Source organism: Octopus bimaculoides, chromosome 5 (genome assembly GCF_046866305.1).
Source record: "Octopus bimaculoides isolate indiv1 chromosome 5, ASM4686630v1, whole genome shotgun sequence".
NCBI classification, from domain to species: Eukaryota; Metazoa; Mollusca; class Cephalopoda; order Octopoda; family Octopodidae; genus Octopus; species Octopus bimaculoides.
In genome coordinates this window covers 17832460-17852288 of record NC_142932.1, presented here as the reverse complement: position 1 = coordinate 17852288, position 19829 = coordinate 17832460, and the positions used below count along the sequence as shown (strand labels likewise).

General features: G+C 36.1%; 2 protein-coding genes across 3 annotated transcripts in view; both read right to left on the bottom strand.

Moving 5' to 3' along the window:
* The window catches only part of LOC106877428 (uncharacterized), an 86107-nt gene extending 79080 nt beyond the window's left edge, over positions 1-7027 (bottom strand). Inside the window, exon 1 of one of the 2 annotated variants that reach the window (XM_089352008.1) lies at positions 6785-7027. In XM_089352008.1, coding sequence (XP_089208134.1) covers positions 6785-6879 — 95 coding nt within the window. In that variant the 5' untranslated portion in view covers positions 6880-7027. Of the gene's footprint in view, positions 1-110; positions 149-6784 lie in introns of those variants that run through there. The other variant, XM_089352009.1, reaches the window with a different exon arrangement.
* Positions 7028-12324: 5297 nt separating this feature from the next.
* The window catches only part of LOC106877429 (uncharacterized), a 61877-nt gene continuing 54372 nt past the window's right edge, over positions 12325-19829 (bottom strand). Inside the window, 6 exon segments of the mRNA XM_089352007.1 lie at positions 12325-12739; positions 13748-13783; positions 15106-15285; positions 16157-16219; positions 18412-18588; positions 19221-19343. Of these exon segments, the coding sequence (XP_089208133.1) occupies positions 12552-12739; positions 13748-13783; positions 15106-15285; positions 16157-16219; positions 18412-18588; positions 19221-19343 (767 nt within the window). The 3' untranslated portion in view covers positions 12325-12551.

Genomic DNA, 19829 nt, shown 5'->3' with positions numbered 1-19829 from the left:
CTCAGTACCCTTGAATATAATTATATATATATATATATATATATATATATATATATATATATATATATATATATATATATACATATATATATAAACGCACACATACTTACCTCCCTCTCTTGCACTCTCCCATCTTAGAAAGAACTTTTTCTCCATCCTTCCCCTTCCGGTCATTCCACAATGTAACCTCGTGGATATGGTTGGCATTTTTTCTTCCTCCGTCTTCCCTTCTTTGGACTTTCCTATGTTTCCGACGAAGAGCTCCGCTCGAAACGTCAAATTCTCTTTCCTTTCCTTTCCCGAGCGTCCAGTAACATAATCTGTATCACGTCCTCTCGTTTTTGTTTTTTGTTGTTGTTTTCTTGAACTTATACTTATATATATATATATATACATATACATACATACATACATACATACATACATACATACATACATACATACATACAAGGAAAATGGAGAGTTTGAACACAGAAGGAAATCAATTTATTTATATAATAAGCAATTTCATATCACCTACGTATGTTTCAATTTTTTACCTTCATTCATATTTTGCAATTAAGATTGCATTATGCATTTAAAAAATAAAAGGTCTGTAAGCTATTCTCCATCCAGTAGGATGTGAACGAATATTTGTCAATTATTGCCCTGAAGAGATTTTTACCTTTTAAATGCATAATGCAATTTCAATTGCAAAATAGGAATGAAGGTAAGAAATTGAAAAGTACATAGGTGACATGAAATTGACTATTATATAAAATATTGATTCTTTTTCTGTTTAAACTCACCATTTTCATTATATTAAATTATTAAAATTCTGTTCTCCTATATCGGATGGATGAAAACATCTATAATGACTACTGTAACTTCATAAGAGTTAACTCTAATATTAACACAAATTAATGAAATCTAAAGTGTATTAATTAATATGGAGCTAAACTTTTGTACGCTTGGATAAAATACATCGCAGCGAAAGAGCAACCTTTTTCCATTTAAAACTTCATACACACACACACGCGCATACAGAAAGAGAGAGGTGGGGAAGAAAAAAATGAAAAGATATAGAGTTGAGCAATGGGCATGTTATGAGAATGCGAGGGATGCGAAGAGAGAAAGAGACGTACTATAGAAAAGAGACAGAAAAATGTGAAAAGTAAAACAATAAGAACAAGCTCAGTTCAACCAGCATTACAACATCGGCAACAATACCGGAGATGTCGACGTGATGCTGCAAAACAAACAACAATAATAGCAACAGAACTGTTGCATCAACTTTGATAAAATGTTGTTCTTCAGGAATCAACTGAAAGACAGAAAAAGTGGAAAGGAAGGAGGAAGAAATAAGAAGAGTTGGGAAGGGATTTCTATCTCACCTGTTTTAGGGTAACTGTGGTTGCTAGTAAAACAATGCCTTACGGGTATATATATATATATCTCCCTTATTATCTTTACCTATTTATTAAGGTGTTTTTTTAAAAAGAGGGATTAATATAAAGTGGATGTGAGAAGAGATAACACGCACATACACTTGCCTACGCATATGCAGTGACTTTTACATACTTACGAACTCAAACTCAACCACACATAAACATGCACATATACACACACGCACTACTGACACATACCTATATACATAATTATATGCACAAATACACATACATACATATGTATACATGCATGCGTACATACATATATATATACATATATATACATATATATATATATATATATATATATATATATATATATATATATATATATATATATATATATATATATATATATATATATATACATATATGTACATACATACATGCTTACATACTTTGGGGGTCTTCTCGGTAGATTCCGATAGTTTTTAAATTATGACGACACCGGCGTACAAAGTAAGTAACGCTTTTATACGAGTCACACTATCACCTGCTTATGAAGGCGTGGTGTTTTATATTCATATATAATTTTACATGCAAAGGTCCAGGAAAAAAATGAGTACATGCCTAAGGAAATAGTATATGAAGTATATTGGTTTGACATGTTTGTTTTAAATTCATTTTGTGATGATAGTTCAGCTGAGAAATGAGGTCCATACAAACTCCCTCACCCGCCTCACACCACTTTTTTTTTTACCTTCCTCAAATGTGTTTCATGTATGGAATCCTACCAGAGCAGAAATCCAACCAGTTCAAGGAAGATATCATTGGGGAAATTGCTGTTCAGATGACAGGTTCTACGAAGTGCTAATACAAATCTACTCAAAAATAGGATAATCTTAATAATGTAGTGCAAAAGAGTAATCCAGTTAGTCTTTCCTACTCATTAATAAACAAGATCCCTAAGCTGATGCAGCCGGTCACTGGGGAGCCGCTCTAGAAACTTCCATAGTCAACCGTCGTCACTGGTGTCTGTTCTCTGTCATGCGTAGTAGGTTCACTGAGTTGTGATTCGTCCAGTCCTTGATGATGTTGCCAAACCAGGATTTTCTCTATGTGCCTCTCTTTTACCCTCCCTCAACTGTATTCTGAAGAATTGTTTTGGACAGGGAATTGTGGCAGGATACATGACCGTAACCAAGCAAGCTTTTCATATTTTTACCTGCGCAAGAATTACTTCCTCTCTGTCAGCATATTTGTTGAGTTGTTACCTGCTACAATTTTGCTTATCCATAAAATGTATCAGTCATCCTTTTGAGTGAATTCTTTGCCCGGTTCCTCTCTCTCTGTTCCATAATTTAAACTTTACTGATTTACTACGTTCAAACTCAAGAATCCCATCAGATATTTTTTCTCTATTTTCTTATGCTAGCCTATCCATTCTGTTATCATAGATGATGTTATAACCCCTCCTTTTCTAAGTGTCAATATGGTAAACAAAGTATAGCTTATTTCTTTCCCCTTCACATGACCCACTCTCTCAGACATTTTGCTGTTGGGATTCTTGCATCTAAAGATGCCAGCTAGAGAAACGATTGCTACTCATAACCTTTTGTTTTAGACAAGGAGTACACTCTATTTTCAATGTTTTTTATTTCTATTAAATGTCCAACACCAAATTGATGCGACAAGGTTTACGCCACTACAAATAGAACTGACTGATGTATCACATCGTACTAAGTTACTTAATGACAATGATCAAACAAGCCAGAATAGAGCTACTCACTCATCTTCGACCTGATCCAACAACCAATACCAGCCAGTGGGGGATTCACAATATGGTTTGTATTATTCATCCTTCGGATCGCTGAATACAAAGCATGTCTAACGAGACCTCTGTTCGAGTGATTTTCCTGGGTCACCATCTTACCTTTGTTCTACAATCTGTGAAAAGGTTACCCATTAACAGCTGCTTAGACTTAACAATGTGAAACGAAGTGATTTGCTCATCAACACAATACACAGCCAGTCTGGGAATCGAAATCATGACATCGCGGTCGTGAGTGTTATTCCCTAACCACTAGGCCATACGCCATTTCGAACAGATTTATAGCTGACCAATACTTTGTTTAGTTAGTTACTCGATCAGTTTCGCATAATACCTGCAATCTAGTGTACCCGACAATCAAATTTGAGAACAGTTTTTAAACATTTTCCATTAGCCCCAGAGAACCACCCCGTCTGCACCAACCTATAATCAGTTTTAATGAAACCTATTGATAATGTAGTTCTATGCTTGCTCTTTTAGTTAACAGATTACCAAATTTATCAGCAAAATGGTAATTTTTATGTATGATTATGTATGTATTAATCTATGTGAGTATTAATCTATGTGAGTAAGTGTGTTAGAGAAAAATGAAGAGATAAAGGAAATGACAGAGAGAGAGAGAAAAAAAAAACAGAGAGAAACGGAGATGAAATAAGCGATTCAAGCACTGAGAAACAACATATTAAAGAGCGCTATTTAAAGTGTTGCCTTAGACGGAGTTATATACATTATTTTCTTATTTTTGCTTGGTCGTTCAACAGCCCTAAATTGCAAAATTCTAAGCCAGGTCATGCACGACAACCTCAAATGCGTGCCAAGATTAGCGGGGCCAAGATATTATCTATGTCTGCTCGCGGATACACAGCGAGCTAACGCAATGGGCGAAAGCATGGTACAAACTACCAGGCTATACTCACCTGCGCATGGTGAGTAATGTTGTCACATTAAGTGAACTTCACCTTACTAATAATTTATTTACATTGCTCGTTAGGACATATTTTCACTGTCATTCTCAATGCTTATGAATACTATTGAAAAACTAGATATCTTACTCTAGCTTGTTTCTGTACGATTTGGCTTTGTAAATGGGAATCATGTTGGTGTTTATTATTGATTATTGATATTAAATTTCAGTACGGGCATTGCTGACAGCCATTGATTTTAACATCTAGAAGATAATTTGTCAGTGTTGATCATACTCAAACACAGAGACACGCACTAAAATTTATGTCGGATCTAGTGAATCCAAATATAAAATTCGCCTGAAAAACTACAGATCTTTTTTCAGGGTCCCGGAGAGACGCAATACAACGACACTCGCAGCATACGGATGGCACCTAAAAGATAATCATACGCCATTTAACATCAGGTGGAAATTACTAGAAACTTGTGGACCCTATTGCAACGGAACAAGGCTATGTAAATTGTGCATGGCAGAAAAATATATAATCCTCATGAACTCACATGAGCCAGGAGGCTACCTGGACTCCAGGACGGAAGCCGTGGGGAGTTGTCCACATTATCGGGAATTTTTACTTCAAAATTGGAAAACCTAGATATCAAGCAAAGGAAGACAACTCACCCGGTATAATTTTTTGCGGGGAATATTTCTTCAACTATCACCGACGTTCTTGTGGTTTTTGAAAAATAAAACACACTTTGCAGAGGCAACGGCTATCGTTTAGAGAAACTGAAGATATGTCTAGTTCACGCTAGATATGAAACCAATCGTTTTTCTCTAAAACTGTTACTTTACACATACATATATATATATAGAGAGAGAGAGATAGAGAGAGAGAGAGAGAGAGAGAGAGAGAGAGAGAGAGAGAGAGAGAGATAGTTATGGTTGGTCTATGGGGTTGCCCAGGGTTTCACGTCCATAAAGCGCTTAGCTTTACGGTGTCTGTTCAGACGTGAAACCCAGAACGTGAAATCCTGGATAACCTCGTAGACCGGTCATAACTACTTCTATCTAATTTATATATATACAGGGTTGCCCACCGCCATTGGTGCGCGTGCATATGGTTCTGCTAATTACAACTTAATGGTAAAATCGCGCCAAAACGAAGACTTTTGAATTTTACCATTAAGCTGTAATTAGCAGAACCATATACACGCGCACCCATGGCGGTGGGCAACTCTGTATACGATTCTGATGATTACGGTTCATTACAAACCAGGCTGATGAGGAATAGACAAATGGTAAGAATTTGTTAAATCCGAAACTAGTTCCTGTTTAATAATGCTTGTTTAGGTGATTTTAAATGTCTTGCCCGCTCACGTTTTTGGTTTGCTGCTATATTTCATGTTGAGAACAATTTAGGTTTTAATAGACACAAAATGTGATCTATTTCTAGCGCATTAACTGTCCACGTTAGTGGTCAACGTTATTTTTTTAAATAATTTATATATATATATATATATATATATATATATAACCTTTATCTTTCGCTTGGTTCAGTCAGGAGACTACGAACATTCTGGGCCACTGCCTCGAAGAATCTTAGGCGAATGAATTGACCGTCAAGCAGTGGTGGTGGACAAACACACACACGCACACACACACGCACACACACACATATACACACACACGTATATATATATATATATATATATATATATATATATATATATATGTGTGTGTGTGTATAGAGAGAGAGATACATTTATATATATACATATATACACACACACACACACACACGCATATATATATATATATATATATATATATATATATATATATACATATATACATGTATATATATACATATATGCACATACATATATACATATATATATATACACATACATACCCATAAACATACACACACACACACACACACACACACATATATATATATATATAAATATATATATATATACATACATGTGTACGTATTTGTATATACATGTGTAGGTATTTATATGTATATTTATGCATACATATTTTTAAAAGCGCCATCTACGGTAGACAAAAAGGGTACAGAACAATTCCTGCCACGGGAACATATTATCTATTTATATTGCTTTATTGCAGTTCGCAATACTAATTATACCAAAATAGCTCCTATAACATCGTTCTCTTAAATTAGCACACACAAACCATTTACTGAATAAACTTATAGCATTGCCTCCCATCAATATCAGTGAACGATAATAGAAAACTTCGTTGCCACTGAACTACTAAAGGACGACCTTCCTCACAATTCTGTAATACAATTCGCTATAATTTCGAAATATACAACAAATTTCTAATATACAACAAATACATACATACATCAGTACATACATACATCAGTACATACATACATACATATACATATATATATATATATATATATATATATATATATATATATATATATATATATATATATATATATATATATATATATATATATATATATATATATATATATGTACATATATATATATATACATATATATATATACATACATATGTGTGTGTGTGTGTGTGAATGTATATATGTTTATGTGAGTATATATGACAGAGAGATTTACTGTCATTTAACTGACAATAAAAATGTTACATAATGCAGACACAAACAAAATATGTACTTACTGCGCATGTGCAGTTTGGCTTAGAAGACAGAGAAGAATCAAAGCCGACCATCCGAAAATAGTCTTCATTCCAGTTTGCAAAAAAGTCACTTCCATATTTTTAAAAAGTGGGGGAAATATCCGGGCTTTGAGTCCCAGTGGAGGAAAGACCTCCACTTATTCAATAACAATCACAGCACCAAAGACAATAGCAAACAGCTGCATCAGCAAGAACAATAACAAGAAGAAGATATAATTGAATGCTGCACACGGATATCTGCAGCCGTAGCAGAAGGTAAAAATACGAAACTGCGAACAGAGGTGTCACTGTATTGGTGACTGTCTCTGTATGTCTGAAGTAAACGGATTAAGATGAGGGAATAGTTCTAAAGTGCGGTCATCGGCTTAACTTATACAGTCTGGCAAGAACAATAGGGACCTCTTTGCTTTCAGGTATACCGAGCCGACATTAGCCTCAGGACAAAGTCACTCAACACGAAAATACGCCTCTTTTTTTACATTTGTTTCGTTGTATTTTGTTCTTAAAATAATTACTATTTATCATATCAAAATAAGTATTTAAAACCCATGTTCCTGTAGTTGTGGTTTTTGTTGCTGCATTTTAAATCCATGTTATTGTTGTTTATAAACACATTTTTACTGTTATTATCGCTGTTGCTACTAATTATTAATATTGCCGTCGTAGGCATCTTCTTAACCGGTGGGGAGAGGGATCTGTCTGTCTCTCTCTTTTATTCTTTTTTGAAGAGGTTTTTCAGGAGAGAGGGACATGGAACATACATATAAATATGTTTCTGTTTATATATATATATATATATATATATATATATATAATACATACGTATACACACAGATAGATAGATAGATAGATAGATAGATAGATAGATAGATAGATAGATAGATAGATAGATAGGTCAAAGCCTTGTGAGTGGATTTCGTAGAGGGAAACTGAAAGAAGCCCGTCGATTATGTGTGTGTGTGTGTGTCTGTGTTTGTCCTTACCACCACCACCAATGTTGGTATGTTCACGTCACCGTAATTTAGTGGTTCAGCAAAGCACACCGACTGAATAAGTACTAGGCTTACGAAAGTATGTACTGGGGTCTATTCGTTCGACTGAAAATTTCTTCAAAGTGGTGTTCCAGTATGGCCGCAATCTGATGACTGAGACAAGTAAAAGATAGAAGATAGATTCTAAAACCTCAGTGCCAGACATCTGGTAGTGACATAACAGCTGAATCTCCCTGAATTAGACACTGAAGTTCTAACTATTCTTCGTTGATAGTGTTATTCGACTGTTATGTCGCTACCAGACGTCTGCCACTGAGGAGCCCACGCAGGGCGAAATCACGTGATTTGGCAGTTTCCGCGGGTGTAGCAGACGTTTCTCGTCTCTCAACAATATTTATACGCGTGCTCTTATGTGCCACGTGTCCATATGAGAAGTTCACTCAAGATAAATAACGCAGTATTGTGTGTTCTAACACAACGTCCACGTTGGATATAAAGATTGCCTGCCTACAAGATTACAAATTTTGAGGAGAGGGTGTTAGTTGATGACATCAACTCCATTACTTGCATATAGTTTATTTTATAGAACGTCGAAAGGATAAAATGACATAGGTGACCTTTGCAGGTTTTGAACTCCCCCACTACCATCTGAGGATATAACAATTCTCCCAAATCATTGTCCTCCATGAAGCTAATTACTCCATCCTATTATTAGCACAAGGTCTGAAATTAGTGGGAAGGGCGCTAATCGATTACAGTGATCCCATCCCCCACACCGCCACATTGTGCTTAACTGGTGTTTAGTTTATCGATCCCCGTGAGGATGAAAATCAAACTCGACCTCAGCAGAATTTGAACTCAGAAAGTAAATCCAGATGAAATACCACGAAGAATGTTGTCCAACGCGTTAGAATCCCTGCCCGCGCGCCGCTTTTTGAAAAGAGGTAAGAAGTAATGAATAAAAATGAATGAGAAAATATAGAAGGAATGAGGATTTAAAAAGTATATCAATAAATGCATGAAACAGCCAAACCCTAACTGGATAAATAGAGACTAGGTAGAATATAAACAGTAATTATTGGTTTTTAATATGAGCAATAATTATTAACAACAAAGAGGGAATTAATCTGGTTAGTTTATTCTACATACCGAAATTCAATTATTCCTCCCCGGAAGTACGTTGAATTGCCCCGAGCTGAAGCATAAACATTTGTTCTGGTTTCGTGTGAAGTCACTAAACAAGACCGAATGTTGACAGTTTGTTGATACATTTGAGTGAAATCTGGATGAAAGTAAATCTGTATATGTCAAGTATTTAGAGAACAACACAGTATGTGGTCTCTGTCTAAAGAAGATCAGTTGAGAAGTTGGGAGAGACAAGCATTGCATTATAATGTCGCCCTCTCAAGAATAAAAGAAAAAGTCGACTTCGCGGAATTTGAACGCTTTATTTTGTGAACGTAAAGAGACATAGCAAGACTGTAAAATTATTTCTCTCGTTTAATTGAGGTTTTTCCCTCTTTCTCAAAGACTGCCATTACTTTCGAGATACATCAAACATTTTGGCTGTTTTCGTTACGCTAGTGCCTGCCAAACGAGCACCAACAATTTGACCTCTTTGAAAGTCCGATAGATCAGTCATTTTAATGAATTTTAATTACCTTTTTCTGATGATGTCTGAAAAGAGACAGCAATTTTAGCAAAACATTAAGCAGCCCCAATAGTAAATCAAAATAAAAAAAATCCAGGTTTTGACGGTTTTATAGATATTTCAAAATTATGACGCTATGATGCTAGGTGTTTCCATTATTTTGTCCAGCCCCTGTATATGCATTTGTAAAGGACCTATTTTAAATGCTGCTAATCGTGTCAATGGGATGTTGAAAATGGTTAGCAAAAGAAAGGAAACGATAGTATTAAAAAAAGTCTAGCATGCACTTAGCTAAAGTGGGTAAACATACAAAGCAAATTCTAATGTAACAATTAGTAATTATAGATGACAGAATTAGATTTCTTTCCAGTGGTTTCATTTGTCGCATCAGTTGATAGCTTCTAAATTCTCGTCGAGTCGTATCTATATTTTACTCTTACATTTCGAAGTTTTGATCTAATTACAAATTCAAGGTTCTTTTAGTCTATTCGATTCAATTTTGATTGGCTTAAAATACCAATTTCATCAATTTCAAATAAAAAAAAATGAAAGTATACGTTAAGCTTGAATTGAAAATTCTCCATTATTATTTTGATAGAGAAGACGGCGAGCTGGCAGAAACGTTAGCAAGCCGGGCGAACGTCTGCTGCTACGTTCTGAGTTCAAATTCCGCCGAAGTTGACTTTGCCTTTCATCCATTCGGGATCAATAAATTAAGTACCAGTTAACTACTGTGGTCGTTGTAATCGACTGTCCTCCTCCCCACAAATTCCAGACTACAGATCCAAGCCATCACTGAAGCTATAAAGATTTGTAACACTTTCGAGAAATTTATCATTGAAGTATGTGTAGATATGCAAGTATATGTTTGAGAAGAAATAAATAAAACAAAGCATACAAAAATATCGCGTTGATGTTGTTGAAATTATAATGAAGAAGCTTTGGGTCTAGGTTAGAAACCGGCTTTTTCTCTATTGCTAAGAAATCTTGAAATAAAACTGAACAATCGTTTCTACTACAGACACAAGGCCTGAAATTTGTGGAGAGCGGGTAAGCGATTTCATCGACCCCGGTGTTTCACTGGTGCTTAATTTATCGACCCCGAAGAGGATGAAAGGCAAATTCGACCTCGGCGGAACTCGAGCTCAGAACGTAGCGGCAGATGAAATACTACTAAGCATTTCGCCCGACGTGCTAACGATTCTGTCAAACTCGCCGCCTTAATAAAACTGAATATATGACATACATACATACATACATACATACATACATCCATAAAACAAACATACAAATCTGCGCATACACTAACACCAAATACTGCACACACACACACACACACATATGCACAAATATCTAGATGATGTTGATAAAAGTTCCAATGAAGGAGCCTTGAATCTATGTTAGAGTCCGGCTCTTTCTCTATGGACAAGAAATACAGAAATGAAACTGATTGATAACATACATACATACATACGTGTGTGTGTGTGTGTGTGTGTGTGTGTGTGTGTGTGTGTGTGTGTGTGTGTGTGTGTGTGTGTGTGTGTGTGTGCGTGTGCGTGTGTGGTAAGAGGTTTGCTTCTCAACTGCATGGCCCCAAGTCCAGTCCTACGGCATGGCACCCTGGCCGTCTGTCTTCTGCTATAGTTTCGGGCCGACCAAACCCATGGGAGTAGATTTGGTTGACGGAAACTAAAAGAAGCTCGTAGTATACATACATATATATATATATATGTGTGTATGTGTGTGTGTGTGTTTGTTTGTGTGTGTGTGTGTGTGTGTGTGTGTGTGTGTGTGTGTGTGTGTGTGTGTGTGTGTGTGTGTGTGTGTGTGTGTGTTTGTGAATGTCTTCGTGTCTGTGTTTGTCCTACACCACCACTTGAGAACTAGTGTTGGTGTGTTTACGTCGGCGTAATTTAGAGGTTTGGCAAAAATGACCAACAGAACAAGTAACAGGCTTAAAAATAAAAAGTACTAGGGTCGATTCACTCAACTCGAATTCTTCAAGGCAGTGCTCCAGTATGGCTGTAGTGTAGGGAGTGAATCACGTAAAAAATAGACCGACTGTCAAATAGATAGATAGATAGATAGATAGATAGATAGATAGATAGATAGATAGATAGATAGATATAACGGGCATTAACTGTGTAGTAATGCCTCACGCTTCGAGGGACTAAATAAGTCGTAGTATGTTGATTCTTGTTTATTTTTATGTATTTCGACCATACGTGTACTGATGAACAAAAGAATGCAGGTTACTTCACAGTTTTTTTCTGTATTGATTGAGAAACCAGTGGTTTACCGTTAAGTTAAATGTTTTTAAGAGATTAATTTTGAAAGCTGCATTCCCTCGCTTTCGGTAAATATGTTGCTTATTTTTTGGTAGTTTTTGACTTATTTAGTCCCTCGAAGCGTGAGGCATTACTACACAGTTAATGCCCTTTATATAAATTATATATATTTATGGAAAAAAATGATGAATTTTTTTTCATTATGAGGTTTTTTTCACGCTGACTACTTGATAAATTCTTATAAAGATTTTATCCTATATTATATTATAGATAGATAGATAGATAGATAGATAGATAGATAGATAGATAGATAGATAGATAGATAGATAGATAAATGCAGACGTGATAGGGATGATGACGATGATGAGCCAGTCTGGGTGCGTCTTCATGGCTCGAACTACTAGATATAACAGCCTAATTTCTCTTTCATCAATGACACTCATCCACATTTAACACGAGAGGACATATTGGGATGAGTTACCCTGCAAAAAGACGGGATTATCGCAACTGGAATATTTGAATATTTGATTACTTGAACGGTTGAAACTAAACAACAATATCTGCAGCAGAAGCAACAACGACAACAACTCGTTGTGTGGCATAAGAAACGTTTATTTCAATATTTAATACATGAATATTGTAAATATTTCAAGAGGCGAGGTATAATATATTATGAATGAAGGTCACTGATGATATATTATGTTTGCAAAATTTCTCTTCTATGTTGCTTTCTGCATCTTTTAAAACTGTGACGAAATATCTTCAGTTGTAACACACGACTGTGACGGACATGAGAGTAAACTTGTCTGGTTTATCATTCAGCACATAGCACCGTTGTCACAACGAGTTAGAGTCTGGTTCCAGCGGGTACCATCTGGACACGACATAGAGACCAGGCCTCCGTTGGCACATGTGTAGAAACGTCGGCAACTGTCGTCGTCCTCGTAGAATCCTGGCTGACACTGATAACATTTAGTCATATTTGGATAGAAACACATCTCTGTCACTGTTTAAAGAGAAGGGAAGTTATATTAATGAAATTCTTATTAGGACTAACCTTATTTTACAACTATCAACACACAAATTGTTAAGTCCTTTTGCGAATAAAACTTTATTAAAGCTTAAATAAGGCCTACAATGGAATATAGATATGGTATTTTTTCAGACACTACTGCTAGAAAAACCCGACTAATTTGCGTAAAGTCACATACACACTTGAACTTCCGGTGCGTTGACTTCTATTTTGTTTTTCTACCACTGCTATAATGGCTTCTGCTCCTCTGAGCTGACTGGATTAATGCCCCTTTACGTAGAAATACCCAAGCCACACATCTACTTTTTTATCATAACCTATGTTGTAACCAAACTCCACGCTACCCGTTCCTTCCTTCCCTCTCGAATTCTCTTCCTTTTTTTTTTTGTTTCTCCTACAAGTGTTGAATTATAAAATTGCGACAGTAATATTCATGGTGTCAATAAGGCGGCGAGCAGGCAGAATTGTTACTGCCCCAGGAAAGATACTTGCCAACATTTCTTTACGCTCTCAGTTCAAATGCTGGTGGGAGTCATTTTTACCTTTCATCGTTTCGGGATCGATAAAATAAGTACCAGTTGAACACTGAGGTCAATGTTATCGATTTATCCCTTAACCCGAAATTGCTAGCCTTGTACCAAAATTTGAGACCAATATTAACGGCATCAATCTCTCTGGGTTAAGATGGTGTACAAGGGCACGAGCAAGGTTTCTTCCTTTAGATCCAATAAATGAAAAATAAAAAGGAAAACTTTTAAACAGTGAGGTTTACATACTGTAGGCAAGTCGTATGCCACAACTCACTTCTGTGACTCCTTTTAAAGTTCGGAACTCAAATATGAAGCAAATCATGCTTTGAAATGTGGTGAAAAGAACAGCTACAATGACGATAAAAACAACAATAATTCTAGTGATAAGATGGACAATCTACCGATTCAAGTTATGTAATTATGATTCGGTGATACTAAATATATTACTCACGTGATACTGGCCTAAATTGCGCTGGAGCTGGTAATACTGAAATAGAGAAAGATCATACATGAGAAATCAAAATCTTCTTGAGATAGTGGTATGGACGTATAGTTTAGAATCTGGCATATAACATGCATATACGTAAAATACATACTTAAAACATACAAATCTGCACGTACATACATACATACATACATACATACATACATACATACATGCATACATACATACATACAAAAATAGCCTGTTGTTGGTGTTGAAATTCCAATGAAGGAATCTTGGATCTAGGTTAGAAACCGGTTCTTTCTCTATTGGAAAGAAATCTTGAAATAAACTGAATAATGACATACATACATAATTATTGGGGCGTTAAGATATGTAACACACTGCCTAAATGCCAACCTTTAGAAATTAGGCTTCTCAAAACCAGAAAGGAGAAAGCTAATTCGAAAACTACAGGTCCAATCCATCACTAGAACTGTAAAAATCAGTAAAACTTTCCAGAAGTTTATCATTCAAATATATATGATCATGTTTAGATATGCAACTATGTACATGAGAAATGATACATAAAACAAAACATAAAAATCTGCACATATACATACATACATACATACATACATACATACATACATACATACATACATTCAAACAAAAACACCCTGTTGTTGATAGGTTAGAAAGCGGCTCTTTCCCCATTGGCAAGAAATCTTGAAATAAACAATGACACACATACATACATACATACATACATACATACGTACGTACATCCATACATACATACATACATACAAACATACATACATACATACATACATACATACATACATACATACATACATACATACATAGAAGCAGCTCCAGCGTTATGAAATCCTTGCTTTCATGAAAATCTTGCCGTAAGGAAGAGTTCCCTTAGGCAAAACATATTTTCTTATTGATTTCCAAGTTCATTTACCTCCATTTAACTTGAAAGTCAGTGACAGAATTTAATTCGCGTTACGAATAGATAAGATCATACCAAGGAGTAAGAAACCGATATACGGTAAAGTAACAATTGCTGTGTTGCAATATTGGAATTACTAACAAATAATGCAAGAATACTATAACAGAATAGTTTTCATATTTTGTATGATATCTGATGTAGTGAAAATGTTGACGACTGAACATACCACTCGTCTTCATACTACTAATTTTAGTGAGCCTTAACGTGGCATCAGAAAGAGGTTCGAAATAGTGACACTACTGTCTGTATGCTTCTAGGTTATCAACGATTGACAGTTGTAAAACCTGAATACAGAAAGAGCAGAGATGACATTGATATATTGAAATGTAATTAACGAAAGAAGGTGGAAGTATTGACTTACCTTCGTGGATACAAGTTGATATCTCTTTGTTCCACACTGTTCCGTCTGGACATTCTCGCAGAACTAGATTATCGTGCACACACTGGTAAAACTTACGAGGGTCTCCTGTATATTCGTAGTATTTGTCAGGTAAACATATGACGCATTCTCCAGTGAAGTTGTCAACGCAGAGGTCGTCCACTGGGTAAAAATAGATAGATAGATAAATAGCTAGATAGCTAGATAGCTAGATAGATAGATAGATAGATAGATGTATTGAGAGATATGTGGGTAGAAAGGTGAGTGATAGGGACCTGTTTAAGCATAAAACGTAACAGTCGCTCGCAAGCACATATATAACTTGTACTGCAGTTTCGCTGATTGTTTTATATGCTTCCATCTGTTCCCCAAGATGAAAATGCAGCTCAAAGATCGTTGTTTTAACACCATTTTCGAGATCCAGAGCAAATCGCAGAATGTCCTCGACACGCTAACGGAAAACGACTTCCAGGCCGGATTCCAAAAGTGGCAGGAATGTTGGGTCCGGTGTATTGTTGCGCAAGGTGACTATTTCGAAAGAGATTATATTAAAACTTAGGTACATAAATTATTTTTATTAAACATACGTAGTCCTGTTAATACCACTTAGTACATGAATACACACAAAAATGTCTATAATGTATAAACACGTAATAAAATATAAGAAATTAAAATAATGTAAATTTACTACAGGAAATAAATTATGTAACGTTCATTCGTTTCTACAGTTTATTGGTGATAAACACGATAAGAAACAGTTGCTGCTTCAAATCGGGTGCAGACCACGTACTCACTTCGCCGTGTTTTTACCACTATTATTCAGCACCTGCTATGGTAATAGGTGCTTCTCAATGTGCAAATAACAGAGTCTGCAAATAACAGTCGCTCACATAAATAAGTCAATTTGGGAGAAGGAAAATATTTAAGAAACAGAGAGAAATAGAAGAAAAGTTGTAAGCAATGAAAGTGAAAGAACAAATCCTGATCCGTCCTTCTCTTTGGTAGAGCTTGCAACAAGATATTTAAGACCTACCTGATACAAGGGTCATGTTCACAGGTTCGGTCCCATTCAGCATCTCAAACTCAATCTTCATAACTGGAAAATAAATACAAATTCAACTGTTAAAGAATGAAAAAATTCCTTGATTAACTGAAATATTTTATGGATTATTGTCGTTGTTTCTTTCGCCTAAGTTTAGCCCAGATGCAACAGACCAATGGTCAAGACATACCATCTGTCCTGACTTTTTCAAACACAGTACATTATCGTTGCTGTTGTTTCGTCTAAGTTTAGTTAGAAGGAACATGCGGTCAAAGGTGCCTCATCAATGACTACCCTGTCTTATTGCTGTTGTTGTTTCGGCTAAGTTAACTCAAATGGAACGGACTTATGATCAAAGACATCTTATCCGCGACCATCCCGTCATCACCTTTTCAAACAATATATAATTGTTGTTGTTTAACGCCAGGTCAGTCTTAATCCAGTTAACTTATGATTTATGATTTAAGTCTTTCCGATAATGACAATTCCGATATTTGACAATTATTTGACAATCATAGGGTATCCAGGGCTTCGTCACCGAATACCTCCTTCTTCTTTTAACCCTTCGTGGGCCGGTGGGATCTCTTAGGACCCCAGCAAATTTTAAAAGTTATGCAACTTTTACAATTTTATTTAAATAATTTTCTATCTCATGTCTTTTATTGCCAACAGTTTTTGAATATATATATAAATTTTGAGTTTAAAAATTCCAGTCATATTGATGTTATAGCATAAAATATGCTCATTTGGGTCCAACTGGACACCATTGGCTTTCTGTGAAATTATGTTCTTTTATTTTCAGATATTCTGATGAACTATAAGTCAATTTTCTTCGTATTTGTAATGTTTTATTTTATATTTAGGGCTATATGTATAGTTTACAAAACAATAAAAAATGCTGATTTCTTTCACTAAAAGTTTTTTCCAGTCAATAAATTATAGCTTAATTCCCCTACTGTCACTCCCATCCTTTACGGATAGTGCGGAAATGTGCAAAACTGAAAAGGGAGTCCTCGGGACCCCAATGGCCTCTTGTGTAATTCCAACCCCGCCGACACACGAAGGGTCAAGAAGATCGATTTGAAGGAGATTTCACTGCAGTTTCTTGCAGGCTACGTGACCTCCTGGATCCTCCTTCGCTGGCTCAAATGTATACGGCATGCAGTATAGACACAGGAACTTAAATTTACGACATATACCTATCAAACTGATATAGCGGCGTCACTCGATAGACGAGTGACGCCCCTATTATAAATAAGTCTAACAAAAAGAAATTATGTAGTAATCCTGATGTCGAAATATATTTGCGGCAAAGGGTTTATTCAAATTACTATTGTACACGTTTCAATTACCTTAGCAATTGAAATATGCGTGTGTGCGTGTTTTGTTTGTGTATGTGTGTGCGTGTGCGTGTGAGAGAGTGAGAGCGTTGTATATATGTGCCCATTTATGCGTGTATATGAGTGTGTGTATGCGTCTGTGTGTGCAGGTGTGTGTGTTCCTGTGTATGTGTATGTGTTCATGCGTGCGTGTGTGTGTGTGCTCATTAGTGTGTGTGTGTGTGTGTGTGTGAGTGAGTGAGAGAGTGTTGTATGCATATACCCGTTTGAGTGTGTATATGAGTGCATGTGTGCGTCTGTGTGTGCATGTGTGCGTTCATGTGTATGTGTGTTCGTGTGTGTGTATGTGCGTGCGCCTGTGTGTGTGTCTGTGTCTGTGTGTTCATGTGTGTGTGTGTGTGTGTGTGTGTGTGTGTGTGGTAGATCTAAGTATCACAAGATTGCCAAGAGAACAAATGAAAAATCGTGATAATTTTTTAGCCAGAAATCAGCACTTCGATACTCTCACCCCGAAACATCCACCTCTACCCCGAAAGCATACCAGTATGAAAGACAGATGAGGACAAATCGTTGTTAGTCCTCATCTGATCATCTGGTAGATCAGCCCCTATTTAGCTGATCTATGAATAAAAGTATTTCAAACATGACCGTCCCATCGATTTTCTAAATGATTTTTATTAGTTAGAGGTGGAAATTCAGTATTCATGATCTTTCAATACCGATCCAAACTTGTTATGTCGATATAATCGATATCCGACCAGAATAAATCCTTAGGTCAATATTTACAGTATGCGCTTACCATAAAGTGAACTCCGCTTAAATTTTACCAAAGAGCAGGTGACGCTATGGCAGGTGTCTACTGTAAAGGTCATACAATAAGAAGATTGTGGAATATCCAGTACTCACTGTCACCACATTTCCATACTCTTTGGTCCCAAATAGTTCCTGGTGGGCACATAAGGAGATACATAAGTCCATTGGTACATTGATAGAATTGGTTGTCAGCTCCTGGATCCGGTTGATATTCGCCGTGGTTGCATGGCATGCAGTCGGTTAGATTACGGTCTATCATACACCAGTAGGCTGAAATAAAGTTACTGAAATTTACACATTATATACAAGAATGGAAACATTTTAATTACCCAATAAATTCAGTATATTTATATAATATAATATGGTTATTATTATATAGCAGCTTAAAGGCGGTGAGCTGGCAGAATCGTTAACACGCCAGGCGAAATGCTTAACGGCATTTCGTCCATCTTCATGTTCTGAGTTCAAATGCCAACGAGGTCGACTTTGCCTTTCATCATTTCGGGGTCGAGGAAGTAAGTACTGTTACAAATATTCTTTTAAAAAACTTTTCATTTAATTTTTCCAAAATTTAATTGTTTTCCATACTTAGAGTTGAAAAGTCTCAACAGCTGAAACCGATGCAAACACCCTGAAACTAGTCTGTAGATTCCAGACCAGCAAGAGAAAGCGGCTGACCTCCCCTGTTCGAAGGTTATAATGGACACAGGTTCGTGTGTCACATAGCTAGATAGAGGCGATGGTCTCTTGGAGCTGATCAACGGCAGCACTCGGACCTATTTTTTGGACTGCCATGTTAGCTTGGCGATAACTATTAATATATATATATATAATGGAAGAGGAGCGACATAGAGAGAAAATGGATTAATGCAGATTATTATAGAATGAATAGATATCCTTACGCCAGCAAGTCGATTCATCGAGGCCTAATTGATGTTTAGATGGACAGTTACAGGAATATGATCCATAAGTATTCCGACACATCTTATTGCAACCACCGTTGTTCACTTTACATTCATCAACATCTGAAAAGCATAAAAGAAATATACATTAATAACAGCATTAACAGCAGCTTTAGAAGTTCAAGTTGAAAAAGTTTTCTGAAACAGGCCACAAAACAGTCAGTGCCGAGTTCGTTTTCTCTAAGCAACGTACTTATCTAGATCTTTACATTTACACATGTGTATACTTCTACTTGCTCAATCAAGAGAATGTGGCATTGCTGAGACATCGGTATTGGTGTGTTATTCTTCATTTTTTGCAGGGTTTTTGTTGTTGTTGTTGTTTGTTTGTTTGTTTTTCTTTTTTGTTTTGACTTGTTTTATTCATTGAACTGCAGATACGCTGAGGGAACTGCTCTGGGTGGTTTTAGTCGAACAAATCGTCTCCAGGACTCATCTTTAATTTTTCCCTTTTATTTTTCAGTCATTAGACCTAAGCCATGCTGAGGCACCGCTTTGAAGACCTTTTAGTCGAATGAATTCGTCTCGGTACTTTTATTTTATGGTTAA